The sequence below is a fragment of the Centruroides vittatus genome, unplaced genomic scaffold (assembly GCF_030686945.1).
Source record: "Centruroides vittatus isolate TY-2023 unplaced genomic scaffold, ASM3068694v2 contig_487, whole genome shotgun sequence".
NCBI lineage: Eukaryota > Metazoa > Arthropoda > Arachnida > Scorpiones > Buthidae > Centruroides > Centruroides vittatus.
Genome location: NW_027122275.1, coordinates 391,056 through 415,513, shown reverse-complemented (window position 1 = coordinate 415,513; position 24,458 = coordinate 391,056). Strand labels below are relative to the sequence as shown.

At 29.4% G+C, this 24,458-nt stretch overlaps 2 protein-coding genes and 1 non-coding gene across 3 annotated transcripts in view; 1 reads left to right on the top strand and 2 right to left on the bottom strand.

Moving 5' to 3' along the window:
• The window catches only part of LOC136978072 (sodium- and chloride-dependent glycine transporter 1-like), a 38,419-nt gene that overhangs the window by 2,163 nt on the left and 11,798 nt on the right, over window positions 1-24,458 (bottom strand). Inside the window, exons 2-14 of the mRNA XM_067273722.1 lie at window positions 18,056-18,191; window positions 17,516-17,650; window positions 14,912-15,055; window positions 14,586-14,793; window positions 14,113-14,245; window positions 10,312-10,446; window positions 10,145-10,248; window positions 9,646-9,770; window positions 9,457-9,569; window positions 6,481-6,609; window positions 6,288-6,387; window positions 679-779; window positions 443-607 (exon numbers count right to left, since the gene is read on the bottom strand). Coding sequence (XP_067129823.1) covers window positions 443-607; window positions 679-779; window positions 6,288-6,387; window positions 6,481-6,609; window positions 9,457-9,569; window positions 9,646-9,770; window positions 10,145-10,248; window positions 10,312-10,446; window positions 14,113-14,245; window positions 14,586-14,793; window positions 14,912-15,055; window positions 17,516-17,650; window positions 18,056-18,191 — 1,728 coding nt within the window. The remainder of the gene's footprint in view (window positions 1-442; window positions 608-678; window positions 780-6,287; window positions 6,388-6,480; window positions 6,610-9,456; window positions 9,570-9,645; window positions 9,771-10,144; window positions 10,249-10,311; window positions 10,447-14,112; window positions 14,246-14,585; window positions 14,794-14,911; window positions 15,056-17,515; window positions 17,651-18,055; window positions 18,192-24,458) is intronic.
• RhoGAP15B (RhoGAP_ARAP and RA_ARAPs domain-containing protein RhoGAP15B) overlaps window positions 1-24,458 on the bottom strand; it is a 105,828-nt gene that overhangs the window by 74,888 nt on the left and 6,482 nt on the right. The window lies entirely within an intron of this gene.
• TRNAS-UGA (transfer RNA serine (anticodon UGA)) lies at window positions 21,156-21,237 on the top strand. Its single transcript has one exon. It is a non-coding gene; the product is annotated as a tRNA-Ser (tRNA).

Here is a 24,458-nt window from a genome sequence, read left to right as displayed (position 1 = left end):
AAATACAAGCTATTCATATTTTGTGTAATCTATTTTAAATTTAATATAGATAAAATAATTTGGTCAATTGCTATTAAGATTAAAAAGATAATATTCCATAAACCAATACTTAGAACCAAAAATCAAAAATAAAGTCTGAAACTTTATTTTAACTCTACACGTGCCTTTAGAATGAAGTTAAATTTAATAATTTAAAATAATAATATCTTAATTTTAAGAATTTAAAGATAATTTAATTATAATTTTTAAAGATAACTTTTGAATGATAACTGTATCATTCAACGTGCTTTAAAAATTTCAAGGTTAATTAATGGTAGAACAATAGAAAAAAAAAAGGACATTTGTCTAAAAGAAGCATGTAAAACTATCAACTATTCATTTATTTATAATGTTAATATTATTTATAAAATACATATATTATGAAAGAAACAATTTTAGTTACCTTATTATGTTTTGAATTTTTGCAAATTGCATACACTGCAAAAATTGGGATCAAAATCACAGAAGAACATGCCATTGCCCAACCTAATCCATTAGCCCACACTGGTAATTCGTATGATCCATAAGTCACAGGAGTATATTGCACCCAATTAAAAATAAGGAGAGCCTATACAGTATGAAATAATATTAGTACATAATACGATCTGTTAAAGATTTATAAACTGAAAAATTACTTACTAGCATAATTAAAGGAGACAGACCAACCCAACAAATCTTCCAATATATATTTGGTTCATGGCCAATCATTTCTTTAATATTTTTTGAATAACGTTTAATGCCTAAATGAGAGAAATACTAATTTTAAATAGAAAAATTCATCTATAAGTTATTCCCTTAAAATATTATTTATAAAAATATTTTAGAAATTTATTAAAATAAAGTATTAAAGAAAATAAACTAGCTCCTAAAATGCAATGCTTCTTAATTTATGTTTTCATTAAAATTTATTAATATAAAAAATTTATGTATGATAAATATGGATAACTACATAGAATTTGGTAATCTACCTTAATTTATATTAGTTCAAAAGTGCACGTTTTACAGACATTATGCATTGGTTCTTAAAGAAATGATGATGTCAAATAAATATTTCACAAAATATATAAAAGATTATCATTACATAAAATATAGTATATTAGTTGTGTTTTAATTCTAAGTACAACACAACTAACAACAATGCTTAATACTCAGCGAGTGAATGAAATCTGATACTAAAATGAATGGAGAGAGGAAAGAAATATCCATAATTTGAGAAAAAGAGAACACAAACTAATGGATGTTAGTGTCTCTGTTCTTCAAATCATGAAGACAAACAAATAAATTTTATGGGCAAAACAAATTTAATAAATAAATAAATAATCCAATATTAGTAACATTAGTAACAGTAAATAATCAACAAGTAACATTTACACACAGTTCTTGCTTTATTTAAGTGCAATTTTCTAAAAGGTCCCTAGCACTTTCAGGTCTTCAGCTCATCTTTGGGTCAAGTGGACTCCCAAAGATAAGCTAAAACGGTCTGAAAGTGGTAGGAATGTTTTTAGAATGTTTACATTGAAATAAGATAGGAACTATATGTAAATAAATAATATTTGAACATTGAAGTTGTATTTCTAGTTGGAAAAAATACATAAATAAATAAATACTAAGATACATTTTTTTAATTTTTGTTGAAAATATTTTAATAAAAATATTATATTTTAAGTGACAATATTTTAATTATAATATTTTATTATTTATATTTAATGAAGGATAACTGAAAAATACTGTTTATACTTTTAAATTAAAAATATTTTTCATAATTACCAATTATAAAATAATTACAACTAAGTACAGTAATTTAAATTTAATTATGTAATTTTCATTAAAGCTACATTCATAGTGACTGTATCATTCAATAAACGATTCTAAATAGCTTATTTCAAGAGTTAGTAACACTTTCTTTGCTAAGATCTATATTTTCAGCTTCAGAAAATTTTGAAGGTTCAAAAAATAAATCTATTTAGTTTTGCAAAAATGACTATAGTTTTGATTATTATTCTATTAAAAAAAGAGACAAACGGTGTACTCTTGTTAATCTGAATCAACCCAAAACAGTTTTGCTTAGTTCTTTTGAACGTTTAGTTTTTGTTTAATTATGAGAAATTAATGTGGTAATTTGCAGTACCACATAGTAAATAGAACAGTGAAATTAATATTAAATTTATTATTGTTTTTATTAACTCTTTTACTAAAAAAAATAGACAAAAACAATGAAAACCATTCCTAATAGTCACAATATAGCACTTACAACTCGAAATCACGAGTTTGCACGTCATGAAGCAATGCGCAATTGTCCAGCGCCATCTTTGTGACTGTTTGTGACTTGTTTACGTTTTGTGTGTGTTCACGTGCGTTTTAACTGGAGTTCTTGTGTTGTTTTTTTCGTCGCGAATATCACTATGGTGATTTGTTGTGTAATTGGGTGTAATGCTAGTTCACTCAAGAACAAAGGAACATCATTTTTTAAAATTCCCGGCATTATTTGTCATCAAGGATCTCAAACTGAGGAGCTTTCACGACGAAGGCAAACTGCATGGCTCTCGAGAATTAACCGGAAAAATTTCGTTACGAATAAAGTGAACATCAATACAAGAGTTTGTCAGAAACATTTCATTTCAATATTTACGTTAATAAACACTAAGTTATATTTTAAAACCTAAAAGAGTTTACTGATTTGCTTATATTAATTTAGTTAGGTATAATGCATTTATAAACGAATAACTAACGTAATTTCAGGCTTTAGCTAGTGCAAACTTATAAACATTACACGTTAAAACGAAAAGCAAGTAGACTTATTATATGCTAGTTTCAACTAGAAAATAAAGGTACTGAACAATTTGAATTAAAAAATTTCCACGGCTGTTTTTAATTAGACTTTTACTTTCAGACAAAAATTCTTACTTAAGAAATACGTAAAAACACGAGTTTAAACAAACAAAAGAAAACATATCTTTCCAAGCAATATTACTTCGCTGTTATTCATTACTTTTACTTTTATATCAGGAGAAACCCAGCCACTTGTTAAATAGTTATGGGCCTCTAAAGATTTACAAGCTTTCATTTGTGACAGGGTGTAGAAATTTGTTGTAAAAACCAAATAGTTTATAATGTCACCAAATTCTACTTTCGGCCACAACTCTTGATATACGACGAAGTCTGATAAACTGGCTTCGTATGGATCGCCTTGACATAACGAAATTTTCTCTTCGTACAGAGCTGCATCTCGTCCTGTTAGACTGCTAGAATAGCTTGCAAGAAAAGAATCTTTTTTAACTTAATCCATGATAATAGAACTGCAGTATTTTTGTACGTTTAAACTAAAAAAAAAGACGTCGAATAACAGACCACATAGTAAATAGAACAGTGAAATTAATATTAAATTTATTATTGTTTTTATTAACTCTTTTACTAAAAAAAATAGACAAAAACAATGAAAACCATTCCTAATAGTCACAATATAGCACTTACAACCAAAATCAAAGTTTGCACTTGAACAGCATACATCCTAATCAACAGTACTTTTAGTACTTGACAGTATATTTTTATTAATATGACAAATTTGTAAAATTGGTAGCATCTATTTGTTAGTTTAGTTCCATCTAATAGCACCTATCAATGTTGGACAGATATAATTTCATGCCTTTTATAAAAATATTCTTTTACTATAAAAAGCATTAAATTGTTGTTTTATTTCAAAAAAGATTATAAGTTAAATTATATATTTGAAGAGCTTTTCTTAACGAAGGTAGTTAAAATTTTTAATTAAACATGTTGAATTTTTATTGGATAATAATTAATAATCAATTTGCAATTTGGCTAGAGGTAGGTGATTAAGTAACCTTTAACTTCTGTTGTCTCTAACAATCTATCTCTAACAAAACTGATTATTAATTAGCCTTAATATGGTCTGATAAAAATATAGAAAATTGTTGGTAATACAAATGTATTGGATTGTTGTGTGTGTTGTTGTTATATTATAATTTTCATTTATTCTACAGTTAATGGCAATTATAAACATAATGCCAGTTTTAAGTAAAAAGTAACATTATGTATAATCTTTAATATAAAATAAAGGATCAAAGGAAAATCATAAAAGCCACTAAAGCAAAGAGGGGGAGCTCTTGGCTTTTCCAACCATTTGGTATAATTTTTTTGCATCACCTAAATGGAACCTCTGTGTTGCAGTATTTGGCATATAATACAATATTTCTTTTCTGTTTTATATATTCCACTGAAAAATATGTTTTCATTATTGGTGATTCAAATTTTATTGACAAGTGCAGGAATTGAACAAAATCCTGTGCCATTACAACAAACCCCCTCAAGAATAGATTTGGAACAACAGAACATGCAAAAAAAAAAAAAAGAGCAGTCCTTGTAAATTTAACAAGAAAGTATCTGCTGAAGTGGTTAATTTTGACTTAGATTTGGATGCAGTGCTGGAACAAGCTAGTAATATATTTCAATCACAGAAAGATACAGATTCACAAATTAAGTTGGTCTTACAATCTTCTTTGTTACTTTGAGCCTAAACAACTCAAAATGAGGTATATTAATTGAAATCACTACATAGGTTAATGAGAGAGTTTTACTGATATTAATACGCAATAAAAATTTTTTAAATCAGATGTTCAATCTTTAAAAAAGGATAATAAAGCTATCCAATCTGAATTAAAAGCCACTGGAATTTTAGATAGACTGTCTGAATAGCAAAATCTTGTCAAGAAACTTGGTGATGTTGTATTTTCCTTTCTCTTCATCAGACTATTAAATTAACTTGGGCAAAAAAATATAAAAATTTAATTTGGAAATAAAAATGAAAATTACTAGATTTAGAAATTTAATTAATAAATTAATAACCTCAGCACACATTGGTAATCCAAGCAAAAAATATATCAAACACAACACATTGACAACTACATCTTTTTTCTGTCTGAGAGACTTCCATTCATCATGTAAAGCAGTAATCAATGTTTCACACATAGTAAACTGTAAAGATAAAGGTTTGATTTTCCTATGCACCAATATAAAATTTAGTTCAATGAAGTAGCATATGAATTATTTAGTTCAAATGTTTAGGTGTTTGTTTATATGCTGTACCTGTTTGGTTATTGACATACCTAGATAAAATTAAAATGATCCAGCTACAATTTTTATGAGTATGTTGCATCATTCTGTCTTAGCTTTGTAATTACATTAGAATTTGGTAAATTTCCATTAAAAACTTGTATTTTTAATGCTAAGCAAAATTCTCTTTCTAGCATTTTTATAAAATATTCAATTGTTGATATACCAGCTTCTATAAAAATTCTATTCAAAATTATGTTTTCACACTAGAATTACTCTGTGGATCAGTTCACTATCAGATGTTATTACAAAACCAGGCTTTAATCCTAGTTTAATTTTGGAGAATAGTAAGACCTTTCAAGATTATTGGTCTCAGATATAAACTACAGCGATTGTTTAGATGTAGTCAGTTGGATCAAGAAAAAATAAATAAATCAATACAGTATTTCACCATTGGTATTTGGAATGTTTAGTACATAATGATTATGTACTTGATTACAATCTGTACTAAGAGGTGACATCCTTATTTCTACAAATCAGACTGAGTAAATTTCCCATTAAATACAAAAATCATATTATTCTTTTATATCAAAATTTGTGTATATTCTATGGAGACCCTCAAAATTCTATTGCCTAACTATTTTTTATACTGTGTAGTGTTTCAAGAATAGAGAAAAAACTATTTGGTGATATTCAAGAGAAGAATTATTATTCATTATCGTCTAACCAATCCATATATAAATATATGAAATTTGTTAAATTAGTATTTAATTATCTCAACTGTGACTAAAATATTTTTATTTTGTTATTTATGCATATTGCATATAAATAGATTAAACCTGTTACAATTACAACCATTAAATATTTGTGTAATTAAAAGATTTGTAAAATTTTTTTCCAATTGTAATGGAGTTTTTTCTCATATTTGTAAACATTTTTTTTTCCTTTTATACTCCAGAATAGAGGGAATAAGCCTAAATCAATAAAATTCAATTCAGTTCAATTAAAATAAAAGATCAAATAATCACATGCCTGAAAAACTAAAATTGTGCATTTGAGAATTAACAAATTAAATATATAATGGATTTATTTTGTCCTATACTGTAAATAGAAAAGAGCAACAAACAAAAAATATTATAAATATATCAAGTAAAAAATAATTAAAGATTAACACCTACCGTAAAGCCAAGAAATTGAAAGACATTCAATTAATGAAATTATTAACAAAGACCATGATGCTGAATAAGAATCTAATAGCTGGAATATATAAATACCTCCCTAAAAGATAAAACAGTTATAATTTTAAAAAATAATATAAGAATGAAAAATGAAAATTACTAGATTTAGAAATTTAATTAATAAATTAATAACCTCAGCACACATTGGTAATCCAAGCAAAAAACATGTCAAACATAACACAATGACAACTACATGTTTTTTCTGTCTGAGAGACTTCCATTCATCATGTAAAGCAGTAATCAATGTTTCACACATAGTAAACTGTAAAGATAAATATTTATACTTAAAATAATAATTTAAAGTTTAATTCTAATATCAATATAAAAGTTAACCTATGTTAATATTGCAAAAATAAAAATATTTTTAAGTTTAAATATTAATTAGATGTCAATCAATATATATGTCCTTAAACTAATTTTTTGTTTTATTTCAGAAAATCATTTTAACTAAATATTATTTTTTAATAAAACAATTTATCTTACACCAGAGTTTTTTAATTAACTTTTTTTTATGTGGGCTAAATATAATTCACAACAAAACTCCACAGGCCATACCAAAGAAAGAAGTGATAAAAAAACAAACATACTTATGCTTTAAAAAATCAAAGTATCCATTTAATTTTATGCAAAAATTTTAAAACTAAGTAACTTTTAAGGCAAAATATAAACAATAATGTGTAAATAAATGCAGATAAATGAGATATTTGATACTGTTTGTTGGATAAAATACTCTAAAAAGCTGATTTGAATTTGATTTTTTAAATGCAGATTAATTTCGATATTTATATTTAATGTATACTACTTCATGTTAAAAAAATATTTGTTTCTAGTAGGAAAAATGAAAAATTTTTCATCTATTATCATAGATATTTGTTTATTTTCTCTGGATTTTTACATTTTTCATCTGGCATTTGTGATACTTCATGAATAATCATAACCAGCAATGAGTTGCTTAACTTTTCCAGCAACATTTGGTAGTGCCATCTGTTATAATATTTCACTAAAAAACTTTTTACACTTTTAATTATTATAAAACAGCAATAAACTTAATTTTGAGGGTAAGAATGGGTTTATAAAAAATTGCAAATGCTAATAATGAGTAAAATCATCATTAAGTCCAACCCTACTTGAGATATAATACAGCCCCTTTTATCTCCACACCCCCTCAACATTTAATCACCCAAAATTTTAATAGCATCAATCCCCTGATAATTAAACCTCCCTGCAAAATTTCAAAAATTTTTGATGAAAAGCACTGGAATTATTAAGCTTCAAAGGGAGTGAACAAAATCATGGCACACACTAACATCTATACATACAGAAAAAAATCCCCAAATTTTTTTGAATTTCTCAATGTTTCAAGGTCTCGAGTCTAAAAAAATTAACAATCTTGGGGGGCCATTTTTTGACTGATCACCATACTTTCACTCTGTTATGTATAATAGCTGGAAAAGTAAGAAGGTATTTGTGAAGTATGTATATGACATAATTCATGCATGTAGGCTATATACATGAACTACAGTCAAACCTCAGTTTTTGACCAACTTTTACAAATGAATTACGTTAAAAACTGAAACAAATTTTTCCGTAAGAAACAAAATAAAATGAATTAACCCATTTCTGACAAAAATAAAACTTTTTTTTTGTTTTTATCTTTTTATCTGTATTTCATGCATAAAAATGCCTACAAATTCAAAATAATATTATAATATATATTATATTATATTAATAAATTTGTGTTATTTAATTTGACTTAAACATCTTTAAACATGAATTCTTGAATGCCATTTATATTATGTGACTGTCAATTAATGCAGTTTTTAATTAATTTGATTTAAATTCAACTGAAACCCATACCAAACACAGAAGTCGTATCTCTTCTGCATGCACATTGAAATTAATTTAAATAGTAACATCATTGATAATTCACGTTGTGATGTCTAATGACGTAAGGTGATCTTGACACCACTAACTTCTGAATCAGTATTCCTGTTGTTGATTGGTCAAGCTGTCAACTTTCTTTAACATAGGGCATATAGGGAATTGATCGTCTGTCTCTCTCTAATCTGTGGCCTGCTCTTGCCAAGTGGCTTGTTTGGGAACAGAGTTATCATTTGTCAACCACGGCAAATACGAGTTCAAAATTTTGTTCACGAACAGATCTGTTCAAAAAGGGAGTCATTTGAAAACAGAGGTTTGACTATATCTTTTTATACCAAACAATAGTTAGTATAATCACACTGCTATAATTAAAATAATCAACATTTTATGATATCATCAATAATATAAAACTTTATTTAAATAACAAAAAATAACTCAACACTATATCCAACATTATTTTATGTCAGAACTAGGGAGTAAAATTAAGAAAAAGTAATATTTCTGATTAGAAGTAAGATGTTCTGTTTTCAATTTTAAAAAAAATCCAGAAATGAGTTGCTTAACTTTCCTTGTAACATTTAAAACTGCATGTGAGGCACCATCTGTTATATTTTATTATAAAAAACAGTATATTTTTAATTATTATAAAATGGCAAAATGCTTAATTTTGAGGGCAGAGATGAGTTTTATAAAAAATTTCAAATGCTAATCAACAAGTAAACAAGTAAAATCATCATTAAGTCTGACCCTACTCATGACATATGACCCTTTTATCTTCCCACCCCATTGATCTTTAATCACCAAAATATAATAGCATCAATCTCCCTAATACACAAACCTCCCTGCATAATTTCAGAAATTTTCAACAAAAAGCACAAGAGTTATTAAGCTTCAAAGAGGGTGAACAAAATTATGCCCCCCACATAACATCCATACATACAGAAAAAAAATCCTTAAAGTTTTTTGCATTTCTTGACGTTTCAAGATCCCAAGTCCAAAAATGTAAAAATCTTAAGTATATCATTTTTTTGACCAATCACCATACTTTCCCCTCTGTTATATATAACAAAGCAAGGAAAGTCAAAAATGTCAGCCTACTTCTTAGTGTTTCTTTTACCAGGTTATTTTAATTAATAAATATATTAATTATAGTTTACAGTTTATAAACACTAATTAATTTAAAAATAACTATACATTATTCTATTAAAGTTAATAATTTGACACTTACCTGACTGTCAAGCCCAAGTGTAATCAACATAAAAAAAAATAAAAATGACCAAAGAGGTGATACAGGTAATTTTGTGACAACTTCTGGATAGGCAATAAATGCTAGACCTTCTCCTAAATTACATAAATAAATTATAAATTTCACAATAATATTAAATTTATTTAAAGATAACATAAATTAATTTGGTACCTGATTTCACAACTTCATCTACAGGTACTTTCAACGTATAAGCCATAAAACCCAGTATGGAGAATATGGCAAACCCAGCAAATACACTGGTTCCACAGTTAGATACAGATATCACAATAGCATCCCTAAAATTTAGTTAAATAAATAATTAAAATTAGTAACTTAATAATGGTTACTAGCAGTGATGAATACAAGGAGAGGGCTAAAGGAGTGTAAGTCCTACTCAATGACACAAGAAAAATTAAAATTTATTTGATCAAACTTCAGAATACTGTTTTTAAAAACATTTATGATGGAAAATACGGTTTATCAGACTACCCTTAATACAATCAATTGAGTACAAGTTAACAAAACATATTAATTAATCAAATATTTTTAAGTTTTGAGTTAGCCCCCTTTGGGTACTTGTGGATCCACCGCTAATTACTTGTATTAGAATCACCACAAAAATTTTTAAAAACTGAGATTGTTAAGATTCTGTACAATGAGTATATGTTACCTATAGCAATTATTTTTGAAAGGATTATAACTTGCAAGTGTTAAAAGTCCACCAAATCCTGGTCCTAAAGAATAGAAAATCTGTGTAGCTGCATCTACCCATACCTAAAACAAAGGAAGTTTCATATAAACTTTTTTACACTGCAATACAAATATTTATAGTCATACCTGTGGTTCTTTTAATTTTTCCCATTTAGGAACTATGTAGAAATATACACCGTCAGAAGCACCTGGTAATAAGGCACCACGAATCAATAGGATGAGAAGAACAACATAAGGAAATAATGCCGTGAAGTATACAACCTAGTTAAAAAATAAAATGTAATATATAAATAAATAATAAATACAGTATATGAAAAGAATTACATAACTGCATTGAGAGTACACACTTTGTAAAGTTAAAAATATAACATAGAGCCAAATAAATTGACGAATTATCAGGTTATAACATGACTATGTAATTAGCATTTAATTAAATACAAAGTCATGTTATAGCCTGATAATTTGGCAGTTTGTTTGGCTTTAACTATAAATCAGGTTTTTGAGGTAAAATATAAATTATTATTATTTATGTAACATTCTTTGCTAAAAATTGTTCTCTATAAATTTACTTTAAATTTGAATTAAAAGAATAAGGAAAAATTCTAATCCAACTAGAAATTGAAATCAGTTTCTCCAGATGGCAGTACAAGCTGTTATTGCTTGGATACTGTGACAATATGCATTTCATGGAACAATTTTTACAAGCCAGTAATATACAGTTGTTCATTTTATATACTGGGTATCAGTAATGAAAGCTACCTGTTATTATTTTCATAATTCAAATTTTAGCTTAAACCATGGTATTTTATACATATATTAACTTTTTATTACTACAAAGATATTTTATAACAACTAAGTAAACAGAATTTCTTTTATTTTAATGTTTCCATTTAGAAGCATTACTAGTGCCTATTATTTCCTACTCTGTATAGATTCAGTAAGACCAATAGGCCAATAGTGGTAAGCAAAATACTCAATCATCAATGAAAAATTCCAAAGATTTTAACACAGATCCGAGCCGCTCTGTAGAAAGACACTATGGTTAAACTGACATACACTTTTGCCACCTCAAACATGGTGAACTGAATTTTCTTATAAAATACCAATGGGTTGTACGGCCATTTCATCTAAAGCAGCTCAGAACCAAAACTACAGAGTACAATTCTAATTTTAATTAGAATTGTAATTAGAACCAAAACTAACATATGGTTAATGTTACCTTAGGTAGCCAAGATGGCAGCTCGTCTGTAATTCCAGCAAGGAAACAGTGGGACTGCACGTTCTAACCTAACCTAACCTATTCTAATAAATTACCATAATTATTAGCAACCAAATTATTAGAATAGGTTAGGTTAGGTTAGGTTTGGTTAGAACGTGCGTCCCACTGTTTCCTTGCTGGAATTAGAGACGAGCCGCATCTTGGCTACCTAAGGTAACATTAATCTAAAGGGACCAGATATGTTAGGTTGAAACGCAGGACGCTTCTGTGTTGTGGGAGCTAAAAATGGGGTGGACCTCCAACATACATGTATATAATAATAATAACTAATTCATTAATAAATAATTTAGTAGAAAAATATATAAATACACAAATGCATAAATAAACTTAAACAATTGTTTTTTCTATAAAGAGTTTTTTTCACAACTTGATGGCGCTGTTTGTATATCTGTCATGGTATGCTTAGAACGGCCACTAGGGGCGCTCCTAGATATTATTTAAATTAATAATAAATTCAGTATATTATTATTGCAATAGGAATTTATTATTGAATTATTGATATGAATTTATTATTTATACCACGGAATGACACCGTTGCTGCTAGAACGCCCACTAGGGGGCGTCCCGGGCCACTAGTAGTAAAAGAAAACAACTTTGTGCTCTTGACAACTTGCGAACATGTTGAAAATGTTACATGACCAAATGCGGGACACTTTCCGGGACAGTGTTCAATGCGGGACTAACAACCCAAATCCGGGACAGTCCCGCGCAATCCGGGACGTCTGGTCACCTTACATTAACCCCATTGACTATTACTGTATAACGTCGTACTAGAACTAAATTTTATGAAAATCGCCCTGTAACTTGACTAGATCATTGTAAAATATCTACATTATAAAATTACATTGACTTCATTGGTAAGAAATCCTTGAGTAGAAGTAAAATTCTTACAATAAACAAACTGTCACATGCTAAAGGGAGCGACGAGTACGTTGCCAGAAAAATCTAAAATTTCGAAAAAGTCAAATATTTTGGGCACTCTGCCGACTCTCCTCATCACAGTGTACCACTCAGGTTGCTAACCTCGCGGGAGATAATTATCGTGCATCCTCCTTGAAATTAACGTACAGCCATCTCGATCAAGGTTATAAATTCTAACTTTACTTATTATTTTTGCTATTTTTTAAAAAATTTTTGTTTAATAACTGTATAAATATGTGTATTCTTCTGTTGATTCATGTATATTAACAGCAGAAATAATTTTCAACAATATGAAAAGTATAATTTCGGCAGCCTGAAACATTTTTCCAGTACCTTATAAAGTTGAATATAATTATCTAGTGAATTGGATGAATGAAATTATGAAATACGAACTGTTTATATGGATGCTTCTTAATAATCCATCAAATTGGCAAGAGGTGGAAGAAACATGCACTGCTTTGAGAAAAACTCGGAAATTAATGACAATAATCTTTTCAGTCAATGTCGTGGAAAACTATATAATTTCAATTTTTTTTTACCAAAATGTTAAAAATTAGGGATTAACAATGTTTCAAATGTGTTTTGTAATGTTTGAAAAATGTTCCATGTTATTTAAAATAAATTTAATTATATACATGTCCCACTTTTTCATTTTTGGAAATCTGGCAACTTTAAAACATTCATCACAGCGAGTTCAGTGTAGCATTCAGTAATTCTCTGTGTTCGTGTTCGGAATGTCTGAAGTTACAAATTGGCCGACTAGAGTCAGATTTATTAATTGTCATTAATAGCATTAGATTAAAGCATTAATAGTCATAATTACGCCAGTGCATCCAAGAGTTAACCTAATCATTTGCTATCCGCAAAGCACGATTTCGCATAAACAAGACTTTATTGTAAATAGTGTCTACTGTTGAAGCACATCATATGGTTAATGTTACCCTAGGTATCGAAGATGGCGGCTCGTCTCCGATCCCAGCAATCAGAAGACAGGGAACAGTGGGGACGCATGTTCTAACCTAACCTACAACCTATTTTAATAATTTTGTTGGTAATAATTATGGTAATTTATTAGAATAGGTTAGGTTAGGTTAGAACATGCGTCCCCACTGTTCCCTGTCTTCTGATTGCTGGGATTGGAGACGAGCCGCCATCTTCGATACCTAGGGTAACATTAACCCATCATATACAGTATATTCGTCTCTTACAGGTAACAAGTATTTCACCTGTAATTTTATAAACTAATTGAATAAGCAAGATTTTCAAAGCAAAAGTCAAACTCATATTCCCTTAAACTGTATAATTACCCAAAAGTCAAATTAATATAAAATCTAGGTTAATGTTACCTATGGTTCCAAGAAGGCGGCTCGTCTCTGTTTCCAGCAAGGAAACAGTGGAGGACGCACGTTATATCCTAACCTAACCTACTCTAATAAATTACCATAATTATTACCAACAAAATTATTAAAATAGGTTGTAGGTTAGGTTAGAACGTGCGTCCCCACTGTTTCCCTTCTTTTATTTGCTGGAATCATAGGCGAGCCGCCATCTTGGAACCATAGGTAACATTAACCAAAATCTATAAATAACTTTTCGATAATAAGATTATTGTTATCCTTTTTTTATTTGTATTTTAATCTTTTGTTATGGATGTTATTTTCGAGGAGGATACCAATTGTTTTATGACATTTCCTTAAGTATATGCAATAAATAAACAAATTTATTACCCTTCCTGAAGATTTAACACCTTTGATAAGACATGCTGCAACAATAATCCATGCTAATAATAGACAAAGAACAAGTTGCCATTTAAGGTTACCAAAGTTCTCAATAGTGTCACTTGTACCTAAAACGTAATTCCTAAAAAAAGTATAAATATATTTAGAATCCAAAAATATAGTTTTTTAACATAATAATTTTTGCAATTTGTTTGACCAGATTACCAAAGGGACTTTACTATCACTAGAAAACAGAACTATCACTCCTTACGGATAATTCTGATAAAAAAAATTTTCATAAAATTGGCATGTCAAAAAATTAATTTTTGAAAAATCGATATGAAAGAACATAAATCGACATTTATCAAATATTTTCAAAAGAGAAAAAGACACTGGAATGTATCTAATGTTTATGGTTGTTCTACTGGTATTCGTGTCAAACTTGCAATACACGAAACAAAATATTTGTAATTCAAACTAACGCATAATATTCTTCACTGGAAGATATGCGCTTTGTAGCTCTATTAAGTGTAGTATAAGAATTATCAGTTTCATTCAAACAATGTGTCGCATTAAAACTTTGAAAGCCAGGAATAGAATTACAATACGCTACAGGATCGTAACATGTATTATTCCAATATGTAAGATTCTGCTGTATGCATTGTTTGTTTTGATCTTCGTTATAACAATCTGCAAAAAATAAATAAAAAACAATCAAATGAAATTAGCAATTCCAGAACAAAAGCAATATAATATGTCTGATTTCAATCGAATTCATAAATATTTACTGTTTTGTCTTGTGACTTACCGATTGAATTCCAAGAATTTCCACAAAATTCCCATCCTAATTGACTCGTAAACGAAGCAAACGTATAAAATATTGACCAGGCTATTATCATATTGTAATATAATACCACTAAAAATGATACCATTAACATAGCATATCCTACACCTGAAAAAAACAGGAAAAATTTCTAATCGAAAATTCTGAAAATGAAGAAACGTATTTTATATCTAAAAAACTTATGATAATTATAAAAATAAAAAGTTTAATAATTTACAATAAGGACAGTTAAATCTTCCATTAACTTCAGAATGTACTGTACATGATGCATTATACACTGCATTAAGTGTGCATAGTATCCTATTAGTGTATTTTGATTTCTTTTTAAAATAAATTAGAATAATAACTCGCTATCTCCTAAATAGTTGGTGTAAACTTGGTTCACTTTAGAATTGAATTCTCCATATGTAGTAATGAGATCGACATAGAATTTTAAGTTCTAGAGTTTGAAAGCCACGTAACTTGATAATAACAAGGTTGTTTTCATTGTAAAATCGCACATAATACGTATTGAAGAGTTCTCCATTTAATATTTACGGGGAAGATGCATTTACAAGTATTTATTGACGCTTTACGAGGATGACAATATTTAGAAGGACGCTAAATCGAGGTTCGACTACAGGTTATTGTATTTCATATAAATACAGTTATACACAAAACTCTAATATATTATTCTATTTTAAAAGCTACAATAAATGTTAAATTTTTTAACTTTAATAAGGCATTTTTAATAAATTAATTTGTAGATACAGTCAAACCTCGGGTTACGAATGCTCCTGTTTACGAACAAAATTTTCAATGCCATATTTGCTCCGATTGCCATACGATAACTCTTATTAGGCTGTTTTTATATTTTTATATTTTTGTATATTATAATATTAATGTTTAATATAATATTTATTAATACTAGGTAGCCAGTTAATTAAAATAATAAAATACTAATTAAATAATCAATTTAAATTTAAATCAAAGCAATTAAAACATAACATTTCGGTGTGGATAAAGTACTTGTCTGTCTTCATTGAGTCACTATTTATAGCACTTTTTGTTGCGCTAGTTTCGGTTTCGGTTGGTGGTGACGGATCATTTTGCTTTTAATATGTATATATAAAATTGATATAGATTATATTATATTGCATTTGTAGGCATTTTTATGCATGGAATGTTGCTAAAAAGATTTTTAAAAAAGCTTTGTTTTGGGGGTCGGAAACGGATTAATCCATTTTACATCGTTTCTTATAGGAAAACTTGTTTCGGTTTGAGAATAAAGCAGTTTCCGAACAACTTTTAGGAACGAATTGTTCGTCGAGGTTTGACTGCATTTCATATTTAAAAATTAAACTTCGTACATTACGACAAAGATGACATCTAACAAGTAAGTGACAAGTAGCTAAGTAAACACGCCAATTACACATTGCAGATCATTTCGTCCGAAACAGCCTATACTAGGGGTGGTCAACCCTTAGCACGCATGCCAAACTTGGCACGCCAACGACTTTTTTTCCGGCACGCAACCAAGCGCTTACCTTAAAAAAATCAATATCCGAGTTCTTGTTGAGTTGTATATTTCAATTTAATAGAATACAGTTTTATTAAGTAGAACGATACTAAATAAAAATTTAATAAAGAAACAAATACTATCAACTGTTTTGATAATAGCAAGAAAATGAAACAAACATCCTATTTCCATCTCCGCGATACACTGACTTACAAGCAGTTGCCGATTTAGTAGATAATCCACTGAATATAGCTTTCTCATCGTCTAGCCACTCCCAAAAATTTCGATCGGTGCGTGAGAAAATTTTGCATCATAGATTTGGTGATGTTGGCACGCACATTTAAAAAGGTTGCCCACCCCTCGCCTATGCCATTAACTTTGCTGCTTGTCACCTAAACACATCAAAAGTTTCTATATTTAATGTTGAAGCATTTTAATTGTATCACTAAATACAAACTGATTTTAGATTACGAAACTAGAGAAAACGTCTACAAATATACACATTTTAACTGTTTAAATGCATTTAATATTATGTAAAGTATGCTATAATTCATTTTAGTTTTTTCTTTTATGTTTTTGATATTAAATTTCTGAAGTATTTGTGAAGTACAATACAAAGCTTAACTCCAGTAATCTTTTAATAGTAACTTTAAAAGTTAACTCCGTTTACAGGATTCATATCTCACATTATTACTAATGTATAGTATATATTATATCAGGATTTTAAAATTTTTAAGTGCAATAGTCGGTCTAAAAAGCATGATCATGCAAATAGAATGTATAATAAGCTGTTAGCCTCTTATAATATTAATGCTTTAGATATAAGTAATTCCCAAATTATGAACGAATTCTATTCTTTAAAACATTCGTAACCCAAATTCATATTTATTTCGGAATAATTTTGTGTTATTAAAATTCGTAAGCATAGTTAGGTATATAATGCATACAAACGGAAATAAAAATGTTGCCAAAACACGTGTTAAATGCTTCAAGATATTAATTTCTTCGCCTTCGAGCATAATTTATTTTAATAGAAAATTAAATATATTAAGGTTATGTTAATATCTTACCCGTAAGAATTGGACTTAATCGTTTAAATAATATATTAGCACCAATTCCAACATACTGTCCAAGAGATAATTCCAAAAAGAACAATGGAAGTCCGCAAAATGCTAACATAAGTATGTAAGGAACAAGAAACGCACCTGAAAGAAATATGTATATTCATTAATTATTTGTAAATATTCTATTATTTATTTATATTTTAATCAAATTTCCTATCAAGAATATATTTATTTCTGAATGATTTTAGTATAGAAGATTTTAACACATCGTACTTTAAAGATCATATCGCATAAAACCAAATTAGACTTGTGGTCCTAAACTATAATATATAGGAAGCCTTTTCTCTTCCACTAAATAACGATGAATTTAAAAGTACGAGACTTGTTTAACTTGTGTAAATTCAATCTCGACATGTTAATAGAGTATCTTCTATTTTAAACTATGAAATTATTTATTAAATTTTAAGCAAATTTTTACGCTATATAAAATACATACTCCCTGAAAATTTAAAGCATTTATACTATATTAGTTTGTACTTTACATACCTCCTCCATTTTTATAACACAGATATGGAAATCTCCATACATTTCCGAGACCTACAGCATAACCTAAACAAGATAGAAAGAATTCGCATTGGTTGTTCCATTGTCCCCTATTCTCATCGAAGTTAACTGGCTGCACCTGCATGAAAAAAAAATTATAATTAATTATATAGCTATTTTTCACTGCAAATTCAGAAGTAAATTAAATTTCAAATGAATGCGACCTTCATTGATTTGTAAATGTCTAAGTTCAGTTACAATTATAGTTACATAGAACAAAGCAGAAGTAAAATATACTGGAAGTTAAACAATGCTTATAGCTTAGATATATTATTTTCACTTGAAAAATTATACACAATTACTATTTTTGTGGAAGAATTGCATTCATTTAGTTTGAATATAACCTTAATGAATAATGAAATTCGAATATTATCATATTTAAATGCTTATATGTTCATTAATTGAATGAGTGTTTTAACACGCTGCGTTCTCAAATTTTTCTGTCTTAAATTTCCTATTATCAAGCCATTTCTCAAGAATCTGTTAAAAGGATAATTACAAAATTGTATACAGTATATCACGTATACGGTGATTTTGAGTATCAAAGCACATCCGTTATATCTGAATCAGAACACCGGAAACAAACTGTATCAGTAAAAGAATTTCAACGCGAGTTGTAATTAAGGGTCCCTAAATTTTTTTGGTAAATTGAGTAATGAAAAGAAACTTTCTCTCCACGACTCAATTTACCAATTTGCACTTTAATTCTGAAATAAACTGCATGTATAATAATTTGTAGCGTATATTATTTCTTTTATTTATAATCGTTTATATTATCGGAAATAAAATAAGCGAAATATAACTTATTATTTTTAGAAGAGATACGATAATATCTTGTCTGAAATCTAGTGAAATGCTTTCTTAAATATATGAAATCCGTTGACTCTATTCTGCATAATTTTGCTTGTTTCGTGAAGAAATTTCACTGTATTGCGAAATCTTTTCGATCATTACTGTAGTTTATGCAATCCTTCATCTTATCTTTCCTTTTATTCGTGAAATCTGTCGATTGAGTCGTGCAATAATGTGAGAATAAATGAAAATTTTTTCAATAGTTTTTAATACACACATTAATATTTGCAAAACTCTTCGATAAGTTCTGCAGAGGAGTGTAAAATATTCGATATATAAATGAAAAATACGTTTTGTAAAGAACTGTACGTTTACACTAAGAAGTCGAGAAGTTAAAAAAATATTAACGTTATTTAAAATTATAACCACGCACAAATTTCATGAAAACAAATATTTTTCGAGTTATTGATAAATTGTTCTATTTTTACACATGACTAAAATGTATGCTTCGAGATAAATTACATTATTCCGGTCCTTGAATTCTGCTTCCTTAAGAGAGATGATGTTTCATAATAATCCCGTTAAGCTACTTTTCGAGCCAAGTTTTTGCCAATTGCTACTTGTCAACTACGAAACTTTATAGCTTACTTTACCTCCCTTATGTACAACGAAGACAAATCCAAATACACTCGTAAGCGTTACATCACTTAGTACAATCTTTTGTGACCATTTTTAGCTCTAGCTTATACTCCAGAAAGCAAAACATTATTATATCTAAGATATTTTTTACGATAAATATTTTATACTGTTTCTAGCTACGTGGTTGCTATTAGGCAAAGGCAGTCTAGCTTACTTTCCAGAACAGTTACTTCTGGCGTATACTTGTCGATACTTCATTTCTCAAAATCAATTACTAACTAGGATCCTAAATCATATACTGTATCAAGTATCGTGTGTTACGGACTTTATTTTACATAAAATTATATAAAAGAGGCCTCATAAAGTTCATACTTGACTAGATCCTCTCACAAACTAAAATTGCCACCGAGCTCACAAAATATTCAAGTTGCGTATGTCAATATATACAAATATTATACAATATTTCATTTGTTTACTTAATAATTATAATTGATTAGTGCCATGTATTAATCTCTGATTTAATGATAATCTTTGCGGAAATTTTTAGTTTAATGGTAAAATATGTTTCAGTAATAAACTGTGAAAATCTTCACATTCTATTATAATGTTTATTCAAAGATAAGAAAGAGAACAAAGTGAATACTGATTTTATAGATGAGAAAAATCAACGATATTTTTCAATGTGTTAGAGATAAGCTATTTTTTTCAGATATACAGTACAGTATTTATATCAGATTACACACTCTACTAAAGAAGTGGGCCAAAATATTCTGATAACAATTTCTTTTGCCTACTTTTCGGAAGAATTCATCTAAATAGTTCTGCGATGTAGTGTTTTCTCCAATCAAGATTCCTCGATATAGTATATTTCTTAATAGGGTCATTCTCATAAAGCCCCAATAAATACTTGTGAATGGATTTTTCTCATAAATATTAAAGAATCTTTCGATTTCTGTTAATTACCAAATGCCCGATTTTGCGTTGTAAACATTGAATCACCAAATCATGTGACTTTCAAACTTATGCGTAGATTTCATATATATATAATTCATATAATTGTTATTCTTTGAAGTTCTTCAGTTTAGTGCCATATTCGATTTATGGCCAATTTTAGAGAAGAAAAAATAATGGCGCTATATCATTCTAACTCCGTTATGGTTTAGAATTTCCACCTTTTAAGGCAATCTTTAGTTTCAGGAAGAGAATGTCGTCGTTATGAGTATATTCTGGAGATTATAGTGAATGAAGTAGCAAGGTAGACATCTCTTTTCAAATTGTTTCGCAATCACAGCGTTATGGAATGACATGTTATATCCTTTACAACGTTAGAGATAAAAAAAAATTAATAAAAATTGTTTACATAACAAGCTAGAGTTCAGCAGATCCTGAACTCTAGCTTTGTTTCTTTAAACATAGCCTATCTGTTCATTCGAAGTTTAGTTGCAAACATCAACACAAAAAAGCTAGTTACAATTATATACTGTATTTTATGTTCTATGTCACGTCTGTACTTGATTTGTTAGAAATGGAAATGTTTCATACGCAGAATGTATTGTTGTAGCTTGAAGAAGTGCGCATTGTCAACGGAAAATATATCGACTGTCCTCCAGAAGCAGTCGTGGTCGAGTGGTTAAGGCGATGGACTTGAAATCTATCGAGTTGTTCCCGCGCAGGTTCGAATCCTGCCGACTGCGACCGATGTTTTCGTATACCGGTAGACGAAAAATTCTTTTTGAGTTCAGAACGATGCTTTCTTTGCATCCGTTCATAAATCGCATGAGCTGCGAGCTTCGTCGTCATCCTTTACTGCGAATAACATCTCATTCGTTAAAAGAATCTTTTTTGAATCATACTTTATTTCCGGTAACAAAGTCGATAGAAAGTCGAGACAAAGGAAGAAGGAGAGGGGGAAAAAATATTTCCTCTCGGCAGGGAACGAACCCTGGTCTCCCGCGTGACAGGTGGCAATACTCACCACTATACTACCGAGGAACGAAAACATTTTCTCCTCCATGCTCCTTTAACTCTGAACCTATAACGACAGCTTACTTTCTTCGGCTGCGGAACAGGGTCGTGCTGTGCTATGATGCAGAGAGACGGCACCGTAAGGGGGCGGCATGAAAAGCATTTAAGAAGCAGAATTTCAAAAATTTGCATCATACTGAGAAAATTTACCGCACGGCCCTGCTACGGAACGTTCCAACTCAGATCCCGTTTTCTTCCGTCCATTTCGAGTAATATACAATGCAGGAGATTTTTCTACCATTGCTGTCAAATTGCCGCGAAAGGCTCAATTACGATATTCTATTCTATTCGTCTCTGGTTCATATGGAGGTTATAGCCTTTCCTCCGAAGAGTAGTGTCGTGATCGCTACGCGACCGAAGAGCCAGCCGTTTATCTCACGGCCTAAACGTACGCGCGGGAAACCGTGCCTTCCGGGAGGACTTTTATGGGGAACTGGCCTCCTATTCAGTCGTTATTGGCTAGGAGAAAACCCGGAAAACTGCTAGCAGCCAGCCTGTTCGAGTCGCGGCGCGAACCCACGACCGAACTTCCCAGTGTTTAGGGTCCGGTCACCACCACTATGAGCGGCAACGGAAACCACTCGCCCACTGGTGGGGCTCAATTACGATATCGCGACGGTCAAATGCCTCGTTTACAGCAGTCAGCAACAATCCAGTCACTCGAAAGCGTGCCATTCGTCAGACGATCGGCCGTGGTGAAAATATTGCGTTGTGGCCGCATTAACCCAGGTTCGAATCCTGGTCACGGCTGTCCAATTTTTTTTTCTTTCTTCTCGCGCACGAGACTTTTGCTATCCACCGTTTGGGAAACCTTACTTCGCAGTGGTTACCTGCTTCTGCAACTGACTCATCCTATATGGCTATGGATACTTTCAATGCATTCGAGTATTTCCATTCGCCGAACGGCTACGAAAGCAATTTTCTCTTTTCGGAAGAGGTAACGCACATAGATATAGTGTTTTACGATTGAATACAAACAAATTAAATCAGTCGATCCCGACCAATGGCGGATATTCTCTCTCGTGATTTCTGAAGCATCAATGTATTTCTTCCATAAGCAATTCTGCTTGTAAACTGACAGTCTGAATTATGATATGTCCTACAAGAATTTGCATTGTTCAGCATTTTGCTGAAATTTCGGTGCGCTTCGTAGAACAGCGTAGCCACCTGCCAGCGGATAAACGTTTTGCGACTTTCTGAACCTCACTTACATTTCATTCGTGGAATATATTGCACTTCGACCGCGATTAACATTCGAAACTGAGATGTTAGTAAAAGGTCTTATTGAATAGTTTCGATATTGGCAGATAAATGTCATACACAGCATTCATGCAAAGAAATCTCTTAAAAACTTTTCCTTTAGACTTTGTACGTTAGATTCCACCCGCCATCAAAAGAGCCCCATTGTGGACTTGATAAAGCATGATGAGTATGAAAAACTCTTACTATCAATAAGAGAGAGAATGTTAAAAAAGAAATATTTAATTAAAATCTACTCTCTGCTACAGTTAATTCAAAATAATTTAAAAATTTAAAAATATCTATTTTAAGATATTCTAACAAAAATTAATAAATATGTTAAGAGTACAGTATTGTTTATATTTAAAAATTTGGAACAAAAATCAGAAGTCTTATTAACCGTTTTCATATAAAAAGACGAAAAAATTATATTATATTAATGAAAATTATATTAGTCATTGATAACACAAATTTTTAACAATTAAATTAATTTTCAACGATGTTTTCGTGCTTATAATCCGCGACAGCATATAACCTGTAAAAACTGCTAAAACAAAAATAAAATATTGCCACTGAAAACTTCATAATTGCAGTTTAAAATCGGCATATAACACATAATCGAAACTCCCTTTCAACTTGTCTTTTAAACACAATTGATCCGCGAGTAATACGCATAAAAATACTGCGATTAGTAATAAAATTGTTAAATCTTCTGACATTTAATGTAAGTCATTAACGATAAGTTTAATAATATATTTATTAGTTTATATTTTAATTAAAAACAAAATATATATTTCAATTACAATAAATTATTTTAAAAAGTTTGTATACGATCAATAAATTAAAAACGAATAGAATTGGTGCTGAGTTAACTTTTATTCGATGTGACACGCGATAGTTCCAGTTTTTTAAAAAAGACAAGAAAAAAAGACATGATATAATGAGAATAACATATGAAACATAAGTTGCTATGCAATAAACCGTTTTAAAAGAATGAAAAAGAAAAAATATTGAATAATTTAAAGTCATTACCAATAACAACTTATGTAAAATATTATAAAATGACAGAATAATATTAATGCTGTTACCATACTTTAAAAAAACAATAATATAATATAAAAACGTAGACCTAAATATCAATTTTTGCATCATTCTGTAAATTTTAAACTTTATTTTATAAGATGCGAACTTGATTCGTGTGTAATTTGAACACGAAGTTCCAACATAAAAGTCTATTCGCGTTAAAATCACAATGTTCTAGCTCTAAGTTACAACATACAAGAAGTCCTTTTCATTTTACCGAATAATAATGGATAATACATATTAATATTATACTTTTCAGAATGGAGTCAGAACCCTGGTAGAGTGAGGCCCTAAGTTGTAGCTTATTTAGCTTACGTGTAAATCCGGTTTTGGCTCTATTTAAAATGCTCTAAAAATTAATGTGTTCTGGAGCATTTAAAATAGATTTATTGAAGCATTTTGGCTAGTGGATCAATTTGAATTGTAAAAAAAATTCTCAGAGATTTCCACGTGATCAAATAACCATAAAATAATTATTAAACTTTATTACACTCTTCTTGTTTTAAAAATATTAACTTGGAGCATAGACTTATTGATTTACTGTTGTAGACTTTAATTCTAATTAATT